We start from the raw sequence: 16,931 nt of genomic DNA, 5'->3' as shown, positions 1-16,931 counted from the left end.
TAACGAGATGTGGGTCTATCTTATGATTGGTCCGTTTCTCATATGAATCCCAATAAGAGGTTATGCAGCTCCTTTGATGGATGTTCATTTCCTCTTCTCGAGTGCTTCCTGGATGGGGTTCAGACTTCCCTTTAATAACTTTAAAGTGGGGGTTCTGAATCATCTCAAATTTCCCCATCTCAATTGCATCTGGTAACTTGGCCATATATAATGGTATTTCAATACTACTACAAGGACATGGGATGACTTCTGACTCTGAAGTTATTATTTTACTTCTTCCACGTGCAACACATTTTTCCCAAGAAGAGCGAGGGAAAGTAGTGCTTTCATTTTGTCAAGCAAAGACAAATTTTGACTTTTTTTATAGCTTGGAGAATTTCAAATACCGATATATTTTAGTCATTCCTTAGAGTCGTGATGCATACTCAAGTTTGTTTGTTCTCCTTAAATGCTACTTTCCTGCCCTCTGGATCAAGTTTCCCATATGTGAGGACAAATTTCCCAAGTATTTGAATTATAATCATTCTTAGAGACTCCAAAAAATTATGTGATTCCACCACAGGAGTTGACGTTGAAAGAAGAAGGCTTGAAGGTCGACCTTGTTGCTTTATGGGAGAGAGGTGGTCAAACCTTCAGATGTATCGGTGTCCTGACAAAAGTGACGATATATTGAAGTGCAATTGCTAGTAGAGGCGGTCAGTAGTCAAGAAAGAAGAGAGATTTTTGGTAAGGAGTTGGAGTTAATTTATTATTGTATTCCGCTGTCGTCTTATTATATGGCTTAATTGTTTTTTCATTATGTTTTACTGATATCGTGGGTGTCATCCAAGATATAATCAAAATGAAGAAGGCATTAGCCAAGATTAAGCCTACTCATCCCTCTGATTTGACCGGAGGTGCTTCCGCATCGGAAAAAGATGTGGGTCTAGGAAAGAGCAATACGTCGAACCCGAAAGAAGCATATCAGTGTCTTGATAAAGAAGGCACATGTGTCATCACCAATAAGGGTGGTAAAACGGGGTCAACCCATTTGGCATGCCAGTTTTTCCTGCACTTTAGTGTGGAGCGGACAAAGGGTTTAGGCCCACACCCTCTAATATATATGTCCCGCCGTGCCCCTTTTCAAACGCTGGAGGCTACCGTGTCCAACACTACAAGGAAAATTCTTCCAAGATGAAATTGTAAACACTTTCACAACGTACCACTAAGAAACACACCTTCATTGTCCTATTGTTTCTTCCTTCTCCAATGGAAACTGGCAACTCTTTAGTACTACAAGTATGAGTAACGAAGTCATTGAACGCCTCAAGACTCCTTCCTCCATATGCTAAGAGGACTTTTGTGCCCAACCCCAATCTTACAAATAAGCTAGCATACATGATGTTGCAAAAACTTCTGTTATCTGTAACGATACTTGATAATGTGTAGTGGTCCATGCCAGCGGTCACCACTAACGGAACCTTCGTGTTAGAGATCCCTTCAAACTTCACATTGTCTTAAAACCCTAGGATAAACTTCTCTTTCTTCAATTTTCCTTTTAGTGTCCGAGGATTCGAGGAACTCTCTACTGAATGTTTCTTGTTCGACTCTTCCTTACAAAATAATCCTCCACTAACGGGGTAAACAAAGAGTTTTTTTGATGACATCAAAGTAGGTGCTCAGGAGGTGACTATGATATCGCAAAGTGTGTGAGATCGTTGCCGGTGAAACGCGACATTCAAACGAGATGAATCTGATGTAGACTTTTGTGAAAATCATGAGTTCGATACCCACATATAACACCATGATTTGAGTTCGAACATAAATATGTGTGACGAGGGAATGAGTTCTCTAATGCGACTGTGAGAGCTTCTGATGCGATAGAGCGGAATAAAACTACAAGATTAACACATCAACATCCAAGTATGTCTCATTCGGCATGCGATGCAAGGTCCGATCATATTTGACTGAAAAAAATATTTGAAAGGGTTAAGATCAAATATGAATACAGACCCTCAGCAGAAAATACAACTGCAGCCATGTATGCAGCCAAATAGTGACCCTTGATTGATTATATGAAATGAATTTAAAATTCTATTTTTAAAAAGGAAATAATTACAATAATTATTCTTAAATCCAAATTTTGTATTCTCAATAATTTATTTTACATTGTCTATTGTTTTTATTTTACCCTTTAGTAATTAATTATGTCGTAACTTTTACTTACAAGTCACAATTTATAGACATTTTTTATATTTTAATTTTATATTTTGAATTAAATATTACTTTGTTCTTTTAAATAGACTAATTTTTATTTTTAGTACATCTAATTTTATTTAAAAATTTCAGCCTTTTGAAATTTTTGCTATTAATTTATATTTTGGATTAAATATTGATTGTTCTTTTAAATAGATTGATTTTTATTTTTAGTATGTATCTTTATTTAAAAAATTCGACCTCTCTAAATTTTTGTTACTAATTTTAGTTTTTATCGTTTAGCAAAATTTTATATTATATGTTCTAAAAATTAGAGATTAAATTGTTAAATTAAATTGAAAGATGTAATATAACATGTATTTTAATTATATAATTTTAATTCTAATTATATATGTTCCAATTATAAAATTAAAATAATTACATTGGAACATATAAAATTTTAAATTTATGTATAATTAAACTATAAAATGGAATATATAATGTTTAAAAGATTATTTTAATTGGAACATATAACATAAAATTTATTAATTAAAATTATAAGATTATTTATAATACTGTATATAAAATTATAAATTATAAATAAAAAAATTGGATAAATAAAATTAAATAAATAAATTGTTTACGAAATTAAAATTAAATAATTAACATAAATTTTATATTATATGTTACAATTTAATCTTTAATATTAACATTTGAAACATATAATATAAAACTTGGTAAAAAGATAAAAATTTAAATTATTAGTAAAGATTTAGAGAGGCCAAATTTTTAATAAAATTTTGATACACTAAAATCATAATTAGTCTATTTAAAAGAAAAAAAAACACATATAATCCAAAATATAAAATTAAAATATCAAAAATAATTTAGGAACGCAAACAAAAGTTACAACATAATTAATTATTTAAGAGTAAATTAAATAGACAATGTGAAATAAATTGTGGAAAATATGATATTTGAATGTAAAATAATTATTGTAATAGATTTCTTTTTAAAAAATATAATTTTCAATTCATAAAAGTTACTTCTAATCCTATCTTTGGCTTCAATAGCAAACCACCACCATGAGTACCAACCAATTGAAAAGACTAATTCATCACAGTCCAGAACCACATTGTTAAAAATGATATTGTTTTTTGCCTTCCAAATACACCACCAAATAGTCATCCAAATGGTTGCAGCCCTTTTGCATTGGAACTTCCCTTCCATAACAGCAACTCCCACAAGAATTTGTTCACAGTATTCTGCTGCCCCATGCGCAACAATGTCAAACCAAATCCTAATATTACCCCACATAAAACGCAGCTTCGGACAGGAAATGAAAATGTGGGCTGGATCTTCAACAAACAACTCGCAGAAAACACATAGGGCCTCCTGGTTGTTTGCAATAATTCCCCGTCGAACCAGCTGATTCCTTGTTGGTAACCTGTCAAGAATTACTCTCCAGCAGAAAATTTTGAGCTTAGAAGGTACCTTAGCAGCCCAAATGTACTCCAGCCCCTGCTTGATGTCTATGTCCAGCTCCCCATGTAGATGCTGTTGCTGTAGCAAGTCGTAGCCCGAGCGAACCGTATAGCGTTTTGACACATCAAACGGCCAAACAAAAACATCATCACCGTTAGCATTAATAGTAACATCCGCAAGCAAAGATTTAGAGAGGCCAAATTTTTAAAACATATAATATAAAACTTGGTAAAAAGATAAAAATTAAAATTATTAGTAAAGATTTAGAGAGGCCAAATTTTTAATAAAATTTTGATACACTAAAATCATAATTAGTCTATTTAAAAGAAAAAAAACACATATAATCCAAAATATAAAATTAAAATATCAAAAATAATTTACGAACGCAAATAAAAGTTACAACATAATTAATTATTAAAGAGTAAATTAAATAGACAATGTGAAATAAATTGTTGAAAATATAATATTTAAATGTAAAAATAATTATTGTAATGGATTTCTTTTTAAAAAATATAATTTTCAATTCATTTTAATTAATCAGTCCAAGGGCCACTATTTGGCTGCATACATGACTGCTAATGTTTTGGCCGCCGAGGATATCAATATCCCGTATCTCCCTGAAGCTATCCTTGTCCATGTATCCACAACGAATATCATACCGCACACAAGTGTTTCAATTTCATAGATTTCTCATGATATTTATTAGTGTGTAACATTATGAGTTGATTGCAAGCTAGCCATGCAACAATATTTGACAATAAAATTAAATGCAAGCTAGCCAACAATGTTTGACCATAAAATGAAATGCTTTCAAACGAGCAGTCACAAAGACAATATTCATGCCTCTTAAAAATACAAAAACTATTATATTTAATTTAATAATGCAAGATCTTATCTTCATATGACACATATAAACCTATATATATACCCCATCAACAAGCAACAGAAAGGAAGAAACATAACAAGATGATATCTTCAACCATGCAGAACTTTCCCTCATGCATACTACTTCTCCTTCTAACCCTAACCGCAAATCTCTTCCTTCCATCACTCTCAGAAAGATGCAACCCTGATGACAAAAAAGCCCTTCTCCAAATCAAGAAAGAATTTGGCAACCCAACCAAACTCTCTTCATGGGATCCAACCACCGACTGCTGTAACGGCACATGGTCCGGTGTCTCATGCGACACCGACACACAAACCTACCGCGTTAACGACCTCACTCTCTCCGACCTCGACCTACCTCAACCTGTCTCTTTTCCACCCTCCATCACCAACCTCCCTTTTCTCTCCTTCCTCTTTATCTCCCGCATCCCCAATCTCGTCGGTCCTATCCCACCATCAATCTACAGCCTTACCAAACTCCGGTACCTCTACCTCAGCCACAACAACCTCACCGGCGTGATACCCAACACACTCTCACAGATCAAAAGCCTCTTAACCCTCGACTTCTCTTACAACAAACTCAGCGGTCCCCTCCCTGACACTCTCTCCTCTCTCCCTAACCTCGGTGGAATCACCTTCGACGGAAACCAACTCTCCGGCTCTATACCAGAATCCTACGGCTCGTTTCCAGATACATTTACAGTCCTAACTCTTTCGAGAAACAGTCTCTCCGGCAACATTCCAGCATCTCTTGCGAAACTGAACCTTTCATTTGTGGACTTGTCACGGAACTCATTGGCGGGTGATGCTTCGGTGTTGTTTGGTTCAAACAAAAACACTCAGAAGATAGTGCTGGCAACGAACTCGCTGGCTTTTGATATTGGGAAAGTTGGGTTGTCAGCGAACTTGAATTCTCTGGATTTGAGGAACAATAAAATCTATGGTACACTGCCGGAGGCACTGACGGGACTGAAGTTTCTGCATAATTTCAACGTGAGCTACAATAATTTGTGTGGTCAAATTCCACAAGGTGATAACTTGAGAAGGTTTGATGAATATTGTTATGCTCATAACAAGTGTTTGTGTGGTTCTCCTCTTCCCGCATGCAAGACTTGAATTAAATAATGGATCCCACAGAGTTATAAACCTAAATAAAAATGGTTGAAAGTTTAAATTTCAATTCTTAAGAATAAATGTATTGAGACGTGCAACTTAGATGTTTGAAATTGCACCTCTTCTAGAATATGTCAGCTTCGTAAGCTATCTACAATAAATAAAAGGGGACAACTTCTCTACCCATCACAAAAAGTTGGGTAGTGTACCTTCAACCAATCACAAGTTTACATTTATTTTTAACTCATTTAATTAATTATAAAATAGTACAATTGTTTGTTGTTTCCAAGACATTTTACATAGAAGGTAACTTTACCCAACTTTTTGAGTTGGGTAAATAAGAATTCACCTAAATAAAAATGGGTGAATTCTTAAAAGTTGATTGGTCCAACTGTACTTCATTAATTATTGTCATTAAAAATTATAGGAGTAATTTTTAATAGGAAAATTCTTTGGTACCCTTAAGTTTTAGTTGAGTACTCGTACTTTAGTGTTAATTAATTTAAAATTTTAATTTTTTCAATAATAAAATAATATTAAGAAATGATGTGGCATTGAATATCTTCATTTGACCATGGTTTGGAAGTGGTCTTTTTGCGGGAAAATTACTTTCTCCAATTATTCTTTTTATGAGTTCATTAAAGATCTTTTTCTTTATCTTTCATAAAGCTTAATTGGATGTAATTTTCTCTTTTTTGAGCGGTTAATCCGTTTTCGTGTAATCGGGTTGGAGAACCCTTAGTTCTCCCTATCAATATATCTTGCTTACACAAAAAAAAAAATCTTCATTTGATTGGAAGAAGGTACCTATACCGGGTGCAGTTACCGTACATAGATTAAAATCTATGCACCGTGCATAGATAAAAATCTATGCACCGTGCATAGATTATTATGACTCTTGGATCATTGGATCAAATTCTAGACATCAATTGTTATTACTCAATACTTAATACTCAATACTCAATACTCAATACTGGATTAAAAACATGATACAATAACTTATGTAGACTTATGCATGGTGTATAAGGAAAATCCTTATGCATATTAGCCAAAGCCCCTATACCCAACTAAACTCAAGGATACTGGAGTGCTCACCTTTTTTTTTAATATTAGTCCTATAATTTCTATATTTACAATTCAATCCTTTTGCATTAATTATTATTAGACATGTCATTTAATTTGAAATTACTTTTTCTAAAAGTATTTCCTATTCCCATAAGACTTTCTCTTTCTGATTATCATGTAAACTTGCTATGCATTTAATTTGATAGAATACGTATGAGCTTAGTTTAAAGAATAAATCGCACTTTTTTTTTTTTGACGGGAAGAATAAATCGCACTTTATAAGTAATAAAAATAAGTAATATATATATATATATATATATATATATATATATATATATATATATATATATATATATATATATATATATATATATATATATATATATATATATATATATATATATATATATATATATATATATATATATATATATATATGGAATTGAACTCGTGTGTTGGTAGCTATTATCAAGTCATTTTAGTGAACATGTGGTGAGATCATGTTTGAGAGTAGATAGTTTTAAACTCGTACAGTACACAAATTTTTTTGTCAAGCAAACTCTGTAATTATTTTCACATATTTATTTTAAGGAAATTTTAACAGTTATTGTAGTCTATTAAATTTTTTTTTTCAATGATGATAGTTTTTTATTTGACTTTGTATGTAGATCTTACTATTACAAATTATTTTTAATAATTATTTAATACAATATTAGTAATATTTAATAAGCATTCAATTTTTTTTTAACTTAACATCTTAAAAAATAATAATTAAACGATCTTATTAATAATTTAATATTATAAAATTTCAAAAACACTTATTTATTTTAGAATTTAATACACTTATTTATTTATTTCTAAGAACCTGATTTTTTTTATAGAAAAATTCAATTGTCAAAGAAATTTTTTAATAACTGAAAATTGAAGTTGAAAAGGATATTTAAACAAAACCAGGAACCTGATTTTCAAATAGGTCCACCCTCGTATTATCACATTGAAGACCTGCCCCATCACACACAGAATTCATTCCTTTTCAACTAGACTTGACTCTTTCCTTCACTAGAAGAACATCGACTAGAATTTTCATTATCAAACTGTATACATTGTGTAAAATGGACTCATAAACAAAAAAATTCAAAAATGTCATCCATTGCACTCTCAAAGGTCCACCATCACAATCCACAAGTCTTCCACTAAAAATGGTCATTCTTAACTAAATATTTCCTTTACTAGAAGAACATCGACTAGACCTTTCAATATCAAACCGTCCACATCGTGAAAAATGGACTAGAAAACAAACAAATTAAAAAATTTCATGAATCAGACTCCCGAAGATTTTCCATCACCTTTCTAGATCACAATTCACATGTCTTCCAATAGAAAGGATCCTTATCAACTGAATTTTTCCATCATTAGGAGTACACATACTAGAATTTTTAATATTGGACAGTCCACATCATGTAAAATAGACTAACAAACAAATTAATTTTTTTTATCAATTGGACTCACAAAGGTCCACAATCTTCTTCCTAGATCATAATTCACAAGTCATCCAATATAAATGGTCATTCTCATCCGAATATTTCCTTCGCCAAATCATCTGAATTTTCAATATCGGATAGTCCACACCATGTAAAATGGACCAAGAAACAAACAAATTCAAAAATTTAATCAATCAGACTTCAAGATTCGCACCATCACCTTCTCATGTCACAATTCACATCGATCACATCGATCATGTCACAATTCACATAAAGCTTTTCTAGGTGTGATATTTGCTGTTAACATCATTCAAGCATACTATCTCTATGGGGAGCTAGATTTTCTTCTCCGACAACCTTCAACAATGATATTGGTGTGTGATCCAAATTAATCTACCATATAAGAAAATTTGTAGCTCTGGAAAACTCTAATATACCCTTTACTTCATTTTTGCCACATCATTAGAATGCTGGTTTTTTGGTCTTTATACACAAAAAACATAACTTTTATTATTATAATATTACTACTCCTCACTATTATATAAACCAAAACAACTATTTCCCTTCATTTTTCTATCTCTCTTTTTTTTTCTCTCTCTCTCTCTCTCTCGCGTTTATTTCCCTTTCTCTCTTTCTCAGACTGCTATCTTCTTCTTTCTCTCTCTCTCTCTCTCTCTCTCTCTCTCTCTCTCTCTCTCTCTCTCTCTCTCTCTCTCTCTCTCTCTCTCTCATTCTTCCTTCTCCTTTTTCATTCTTATTCCTCCCTTCGCTTCTTCTTCCTTCTCCATCTCTTTCATTGTTATTATTGAGTTTCAGACAAGTTCGATTTTGATTTTGATTTGGTTTTTGTTGTTTCAGGTTTGGTGGTGTTGGCTCACGGGAAAGGGGGAAGTTTCGCCGACGGTGCGATTTCTGATGACTCCATGTGCGGCGCCTCCATGTGGAAATGGCTCCATGAGCATCTTCTTCTTCAGATTTAGGTTTTTTGTTGTTATTAAATGGTGATGAAGAGGTTTTGGTGTTCTCATTTTAATTTTAAACATTTTTAGGAGGACAGTGGATTTCAGAGGTGTGATATTTCTATTTTTTGTCATATCTTTGACTTTCTACTCAAATCTATGAAATCATGACGGTGGCTATTGTTGAAAGTATTTGTGGGTAAATATTTTCTGTAATATATCGTATCCACAGGGATTGGTTAATATCACTGCCGTTCTATAGTTGTTTATTTTGAGTTAGGAAATTTGGTTTGGTTTGTTTTATACTTCTAATAATATCAAAAGCAAATAATAAAATAAAAGCAAGTAAAGGACTTTGTGTTAACAAATAAAGAAATATGTTGAGCCTTTAGGGTTCATCAACCTAATCCTATACAATTATCAATTAATTCACAATAGAACAATCCTTTGAATCATTATCTTCACTTATCCTCAAATAAGATTCCATGTCTGCAAATCAAATTGGATAAACTTTTATCGGTATGAGATTCGATCTCTCCAAATATCAATATCGATAATAGTAATTAAGAACGATAATTATGAAAACCCAATCACAATTCCATCTCTGCAAATTATAATTGAATCAATATAGTAACCTAGGGCAAAAGTAAAAATCCTCTCTTTCGATCGAAGATTCAACAATGATGTAAATTAAAACAAGGTTTCTTATTGATAATAACTTCAAACAATTGTTCACAGGAATTAATCAATGGTAATGTATATTCATAGGTTAACTACTACCTTAGACTCAACAAGAGGGATTTAGCTCTCCATAGACATGAAGAACACACAAGAATTAATGGAGGAATTCATCTTCATCAATAGAATGCCTTCAATTGGTAAAGAATTGGCCTTCAATTGTTGTTCTTGATTGCAAACTCAGAATGCTCTCCTAATTTCGCTCTTCACAAAGTTCTCTAACTACCCTTTTTCTCTTGGAAGCTAGGGCTTTTAAACAGAATTTTTGGGCTTTTAACGCCGAGGCCGCGGCGCGGCAACGGGCTGGCGCGGCGCGCCCCTCAAACAGAGATATTTTCGCGGCGCAAGGGAGAACTCTCGCGGCGCGACCTTTGCAAAAACCAACTTTTTCCTTTGCCTTTGAGACTTCAAGCTCTCTATCCTCCTCATGTTCTTCTTAAGTTCCAATTCAGCTCAAAACCTGCAACAATAACACCCACAAGTGATTCGATTTGCTTTACACATGAACTAAACTTATTCAGTTCAATTCTTCATAAAAACCTATGGATTCATCACATTTTGCATTGGTTTGGAGACTAAATCACTTCTATTAACACATGAATTTACCATTAATTTACTCCTAACAAACTCTCCCCAACTTAGAGTTTTGTTTGTCCCTAAACAAAATTACTTACCTCCAGCAAAGTTTATCGACAATCATGCAACAAGTTTTTTTTCAAAAAGTTTTTCTCAAGTGGTTCAATCTAGTAACTAAGTCAAATACTCCTCTTCTACCAGCAAACTCAGAATATACACATGAAACAAACTTTGAAAGCAACTTACCTCCAGAAGTTCAAAACACTACACAATTGTAATTGAATCAGCACTAATCACTCTCATCAAAAAGTATGATGAATAAAAGAGGGGTTAAACACTCATCCACACAATTAAATCAACAAAGATCCATATCATACGTTCACCGAATTATTAGCATCAAGTCCTGTGGAATCTGAGAATCAGAAGGTCTTTCTAGGGTTGTAATGCGGTTTAAATTCAAAGAAAAGAAGATAATCAAGGGTTGTTCCTAATCTAGGGAAGCATCCAAATCATAACTCATTCCTTCTCCTCTATAACTTTAATTCTCTCACCCGTTCATCGTTTTCCATTCGTAGCTTGGTTTTTCTTTTTCATCTTTTTTCAACAAACGTTATATTCAAACGGTGTTCTTTTTCCAAATTTTTTTTTTCAAGCTACGACTTCTTTTATCTTTCACCGATTACCACATGTACTTACTCTTCTTTTGAATGTGACTCTCCCCAACTTGGAGATCAACCTGTATTTAGATTATATGAATGCTCCCCTACTTTCTAAAAAAGGTCAAAGAGACAACACATCACCAAATTTTATGGTTGATGGTCCAAAACAAAACTTTTTATTGAGATCAAACTTCACCAGCTATTTCCTTGGTGCATATTATGATACTTACCCTGACCTCAGGCTCAAAGAATGGTTAGCAAAGGATCACACTCTCACAGAAAAAAATAATTTTTACGGTGGAGTCGGCTCAAAGAACTCTCAAATTCAAACAATTGCCTAAATCACTTCCACAGATTACCACAGACGATGCAACAACCGGTTTAGCATGATACGAACAAGTCAAAATAATTGATGGTCTCCTGCATATAGTAAACAATGGAAAGCTTTCCTCACAATGGTTAAGGCTAAGCTGATCCAATAAACAATGTACCATAAAGAACTTCTGACAGTATTTACAAACACTTTAAGTTTCATTGCACACATTAAGAGTTTGAGTTTAAAAATTCATACCTGCTTTGTTACTTATTGAAAAAGAAAGTGAAACTGAAAAAGTTTGAACATTCACTTCCTACCACTTTCATACATGTTGCTTCATTGTTGATACTTCGCTTGAGATTCTCGCTTTGTTATGGGACCACCTACTCTAACTGGGAGTACAAAAAAAAACTAAAACTGAAAGAAACAACGAATTGCAATACTTAACATAACTTAATTCAAATAAAACAAGTCATAGTGACCACTAAGGTTCACCAGAGTCTAGATCAGATAAACAGAAAAAAAAAACAGCAGTCTTATCATCAACTCAATTACCAACACAAAACAATTTTTCACTCACTCGTACATCACCTCTCAAATCTCAAACAAACATGGCATCAATATCAGCCTCAATATCCGCCTCATTCTCCTGGCCTTGGTTATCAGCCCCAGCAGTACCACCTGCATCAGCACCTGTACCACCACCTGCATCCCCCCAACAGGAAAAGGGTTGGTCTCCGGCCAACCACAGTAAGTGAAATAGCTTTCCCTGGTTGGGAAAGTTCTCTCTTCAGGAGCTACAGACAGGTTCCTGAATTGTTGCTGCATCGCATCATGCAGAAAAATCTGGGACCTCTAATTAGCTTCAAACATAGCGGAATAGTAATGATGGGCTACCAGAGGGTCAAAAGGGACTGTACTACCCTGAGGGGGTGCTGCAGGAACAGAAGGGCCAGCTGGAGGAGAATCGGCTGCCTGATCCCGGTAGTATGGCTTTGCACAAAACCTGTCAATAAAAACATCATCAATAAAAGTGTTAATAACGTGATGTCCCTGTCCAGGAATTTCCACTCCGGCGTCTTTACAAAGACCCATAATCAATCCAGGTAATGGCAACACACATTTGGCATTAATGCCATGTTGTGTGTCACTCAAAGCAGCTCGTCGCAATTCCTGCGAGGGGATGAAGGCGACATCAACAGTGTTTTCCGTCATGATTGCGGTTATTAGGAAAGCCACATCAAGGGGAATGGTAGTGACATGAGTCCTTGGCCGGATGTTGTAGAGGATCACTGATAGAATTCCCCTTGCTTGAATATTCAAATTCTTCCTGTTGTAGTGGGTTGGGTTCCCTTGCCGACTAAGCTCTGGTCCTCGCCCCCTATCACAAATTGTCTCTGTCATCAACTCCACCATGCTGGCACAATTGTTGACATTTTGCCTGTAAAAGTATTTTTCATTCTCACCCAATTGGAAAGGTTCCCCTAAAAACTCACTGATTGACTCTCTGTCGAATGCCACAGTCTTGCCTCTCACATAGGATTGGTATGAATACGCGACAGATTCATCAGTAGTCTTGATGGCATTGGCATAAAATTCCTTGACTATGTCGTAGTCAATTACAGTGTGTGGTTCAAACACCTTCTCCCAATTCCTTTCTTCTAGAAAACCCCACAAATTAGCATAAAGGCCATCCTCATCTCCCCGAGTTACAACAACTTTCTCAGCCAAGATGGTTCTAGAGCCCAGAATCTTGAACCTGTCGGCTTGAGCCCGACCTAAAAACTTCTCAGATTGGTTGCCCGTAGCACGCGATCCGCGAGGACCTGAGCTTGTTGACTTTGTGCGTACTCTCTTGGCTGGGTGCATCTGCAATGATCACAACAAAAGACAAAGCAGCAGAAAAAAAAATCAGAACAGAAAATTTTAAGAAAAACTCTCCAGTCGCGGCGCGGCTGCGGTTCCCCGCGGCGCGGCTGCGGCGCATCTGAAAACTCTTCCCTGCCTGGGGTCTGTGTTTGGATCCCCAATATTGCTGAACAGACCATGATACAGCATTTGCACAACAATTTGATGTCACCTACCCTAGGGTTTTGCTTAAATGCGACTAGATTCCTCCTACCTAAGATTTAGGGTTCTTTGCAGAGAAAGAACTTATTAGCACACAAGAGTGAAAAAGGAGGGACATACCTTATTGAGGATTGATTGATGATAGGATTTGGAACGAAGATGAACGAGAGTGAACCAGAGTGTGAGATTTCGCTCTATGGGTGTGGTTGAGTTTCAAAAGAGAGAAAGGGGGAACTGAGCAGTTTCCAAATAAACTGAATATATTATTCTTTTCGCAGCACCGCGGCGCGCAAGGTTACCCCCGCGACGCGCAAATATCTCTGTTTGGCGTCGCGGCGCGCACTTTATCCCCGCGGCGCGGTCTTTTAAAAATTTTGAACATTTTTTTTTTGTTTTTTGTTTTTTTTTGCTGCTTGTTTCCCCACTTCACTCTTTTGTAACTTCCCTTGTGCTGATGGCACTGATTGATGATAACTCATATAAAGACAAAAATTAAAATTAAAAGAAAATTACTTAAAATGAAAGATGCTTACTCTGTTGGGTTGCCTCCCAACAAGCGCTTCGTTTAACGTCGCATGGCTCGACGGTTAAACTCCTTTGACTAGGAGTTCAACAGGGAGATTGTGCATACTTCTCTATCAAACTCTCCCCCAAGATAGCTTTTTAACCGTTCTCCATTAACGGTCCAACTGTCTTTGGTCTTACCATCTTCAATAGTAATGGCCCCGTAGGGTTTAATTTCCTTGATTATAAATGGTCCTGACCATTTAGACTTCAATTTTCCTGGGAAGAGCCTGAGCCTGGAGTTGAATAGTAATACAAGGTCGCCCACCTTGAACTCTTTCTTTTTGATTCTCTTATCATGGTACCTTTTCATATTTTCCTTATACATTTTATTAGACTCATATGCTAGGTACCTGAATTCCTCAAGTTCATGGAGTTGATTCTTCCTCTTCTTATACGCCAAACTATCATCTCTATTGAAGAAACGAAGGGCCCATAGTGCTTTGTGCTCCACCTCCACCGGTAAATGACATGCCTTACCATAAACCATTTGAAAAGGTGATGCACCAGTTGGCGCTTTGTATGCTGTCCTATATGCCCACAAGGCATCATCTATCCTTACCGACCAATCTTTACGGGACTCTGACACTGTCTTCTCGAGAATGTTCTTGATCGCTCGATTTGAAATTTCTGCTTGCCCGTTGGTTTGGGGATGATAAGGTGAAGCTATCTTGTGGTTGATATGATATTTGTCCAGCACTTTTGCCACCTGTTCATTAACAAAATGAGATCCACCATCGCTTATGATCACTCTAGGCATGCCAAAACGTGTGAATATGTTACGGTTTAAAAATTTTAGCATCGTTTTGGCATCCGCCTTTGGTGTAGCGATGGCTTCGACCCACTTGGAAACATAATCCACTGCAACTAAAATATATTCGTTAGTAAAAGAAGGAAGAAATGGCCCCATAAAATCGATGCCCCAACAATCAAAAACTTCTACTTCAATGATGGTTTGAAGTGGCATCTCATCCCGTTTACTTATCCCACCAACTCTTTGACATTTGTCACAACTCTTTGCATGGTGATGGGCGTCTTTGAAAATTGTTGGCCAGAAAAATCCGGATTGGAGGACCTTTGTTGCTGTCCTCCATCCATTAAAATGACCACCACTTGGTGAATTATGACAATGCCACAAGATTTGTTGGGCTTCTTCTTCAGTAACACACCTTCTTAGAATTCCATCCTTACCTATCTTGAACAAGTATGGGTCGTCCCACACATAGTACTTTGCATCGGCTAACAACTTTTTCTTTTTGTTCCAGTCAAAGTCCTCCGGTATCATACCGATTGCTTTATGATTAGCCAAGTCGGCGAACCAAGGTCTTGTTTGTATTTCAAAAAGTTGTTCATCCGGGAATGTCTCATTTATTTCAGCTTCTTGGTTGGTGACATTTACATTGACCAACCGAGATAAATGATCTGCTACCACATTTTCTGACCCTTTTTTATCCCGGGTTTCTATGTCAAATTCTTGTAAGAGAAGGACCCAACGAATGAGTCTTTGCTTCGAATCCGGTTTGGTGAGCAAATATTTTATGGCTGCATGGTCAGTGTAAATCACCACTTTTGACCCAATGAGATAGGATCTGAATTTTTCAAGAGCATACACTATAGCTAAAAATTCTTTTTCTGTGGTAGCATAATTGACTTGAGCGTCATTTAGCACCTTGCTTGCATAGTGTATGACATGAAAAATTTTTCCTTTCCGTTGGCCTAACACCGCACCTATGGCATAGTCGCTAGCATCACACATAAGTTCAAAATGGTTTTTCCAATCTGGTGCTACTATCACAGGTGCGGTAGCTAGCCGTTCTTTCAGGTCATTGAAGGCTTTAACACAAGATTCATCAAAATTAAAACACGTACCTTGATTGAGTAAATTACTCAAAGGTTTGGCAATCTTGGAAAAATCTTTAACGAACCTTCTGTAGAATCCTGCATGACCTAAAAAGCTTCGTACTCCTTTGACATTTATTGGAGGTGGTAGCTTTGAAATTACCTCCACCTTGGCTTGGTCTACTTCAAGTCCTCTTGAAGATACTTTGTGTCCGAGTACAATTCTTTCTGTTACCATAAAATGGCACTTCTCCCAATTAAGAATCAAATTGGTCTCAATACACCTTTCAAGTGCCACGTCCAGATTGTTCAAGCATGTATCAAACGTCTTTCCGAACACTGAAAAGTCATCCATGAATACCTCAATACTCTTTTCAATAAGGTCAGAGAATATGGCTTGCATGCATCGTTGAAAGGTTGCTGGGGCATTGCATAGTCCAAATGGCATCCTCCTATATGCGAAGATTCCAAATGGACATGTAAATGCTGTCTTCTCATGATCTTCTGGGTTGACTACGATTTGATTGTATCCGGAATATCCATCCAGAAAGCAATAGTAATTCTGCCCCGATAATCTCTCAAGCATTTGATCCATGAATGGTAATGGAAAGTGGTCTTTTCTCGTTGCTTTGTTGAGTCTCCGGTAATCTATGCACATGCGCCACCCGGTCACAGTTCTAGTTGGTATGAGTTCATTCTTGTCATTCCGGATTACCGTCATGCCTCCCTTCTTTGGAACAACTTGTACTGGACTTACCCATGCACTATCAGAAATTGGGTAAATCATTCCTGCTTCTAGGAGTTTGATCACCTCTTTCCTTACTACCTCTTTCATTGTTGGATTTAGCCTTCTTTGTGGTTGGGCCACTGGTTTGAAGTCTTCTTCTAACATAATCTTGTGCATGCAATATGCGGGGCTGATACCTTTCAAATCTGCCAATACCCATCCGATTGCTGCTTTATTCTTTTGAAGGATTTGTATGAGTCTTGCCTCTTCTGTAGCATT

At 35.8% G+C, this 16,931-nt stretch overlaps 2 protein-coding genes across 2 annotated transcripts in view; one reads left to right on the top strand and one right to left on the bottom strand.

Annotated features, from left to right (window-relative positions):
* The first annotated feature begins 4,596 nt into the window (after positions 1-4,596).
* On the top strand, positions 4,597-5,853 carry LOC131607710 (polygalacturonase inhibitor 2-like). Its single transcript, XM_058879680.1, has one exon. It carries the CDS (start codon positions 4,627-4,629, stop codon positions 5,659-5,661), a length of 1,035 nt encoding a protein of 344 aa, XP_058735663.1. The 5' UTR covers positions 4,597-4,626; the 3' UTR covers positions 5,662-5,853.
* Positions 5,854-12,053: 6,200 nt separating this feature from the next.
* LOC131605698 (uncharacterized) overlaps positions 12,054-16,931 on the bottom strand; it is a gene marked incomplete at its 5' end in the record, with an annotated part of 28,888 nt that continues 24,010 nt past the window's right edge. Inside the window, 3 exons of the mRNA XM_058878025.1 lie at positions 12,054-12,157; positions 12,376-13,321; positions 15,591-16,468. Of these exons, the coding sequence (XP_058734008.1) occupies positions 12,054-12,157; positions 12,376-13,321; positions 15,591-16,468 (1,928 nt within the window). The remainder of the gene's footprint in view (positions 12,158-12,375; positions 13,322-15,590; positions 16,469-16,931) is intronic.

Source organism: Vicia villosa, linkage group LG5 (assembly GCF_029867415.1).
Source record: "Vicia villosa cultivar HV-30 ecotype Madison, WI linkage group LG5, Vvil1.0, whole genome shotgun sequence".
Classification (NCBI taxonomy): domain Eukaryota; kingdom Viridiplantae; phylum Streptophyta; class Magnoliopsida; order Fabales; family Fabaceae; genus Vicia; species Vicia villosa.
This window is presented reverse-complemented; position numbering and strand designations above follow the sequence as displayed.

Coding starts and splice junctions, on each gene's coding strand:
- LOC131607710 (XM_058879680.1), top strand. CDS start 4,627: ATGATATCTTCAACCATGCAGAACTTTCCCTCATGCATACTACTTCTC.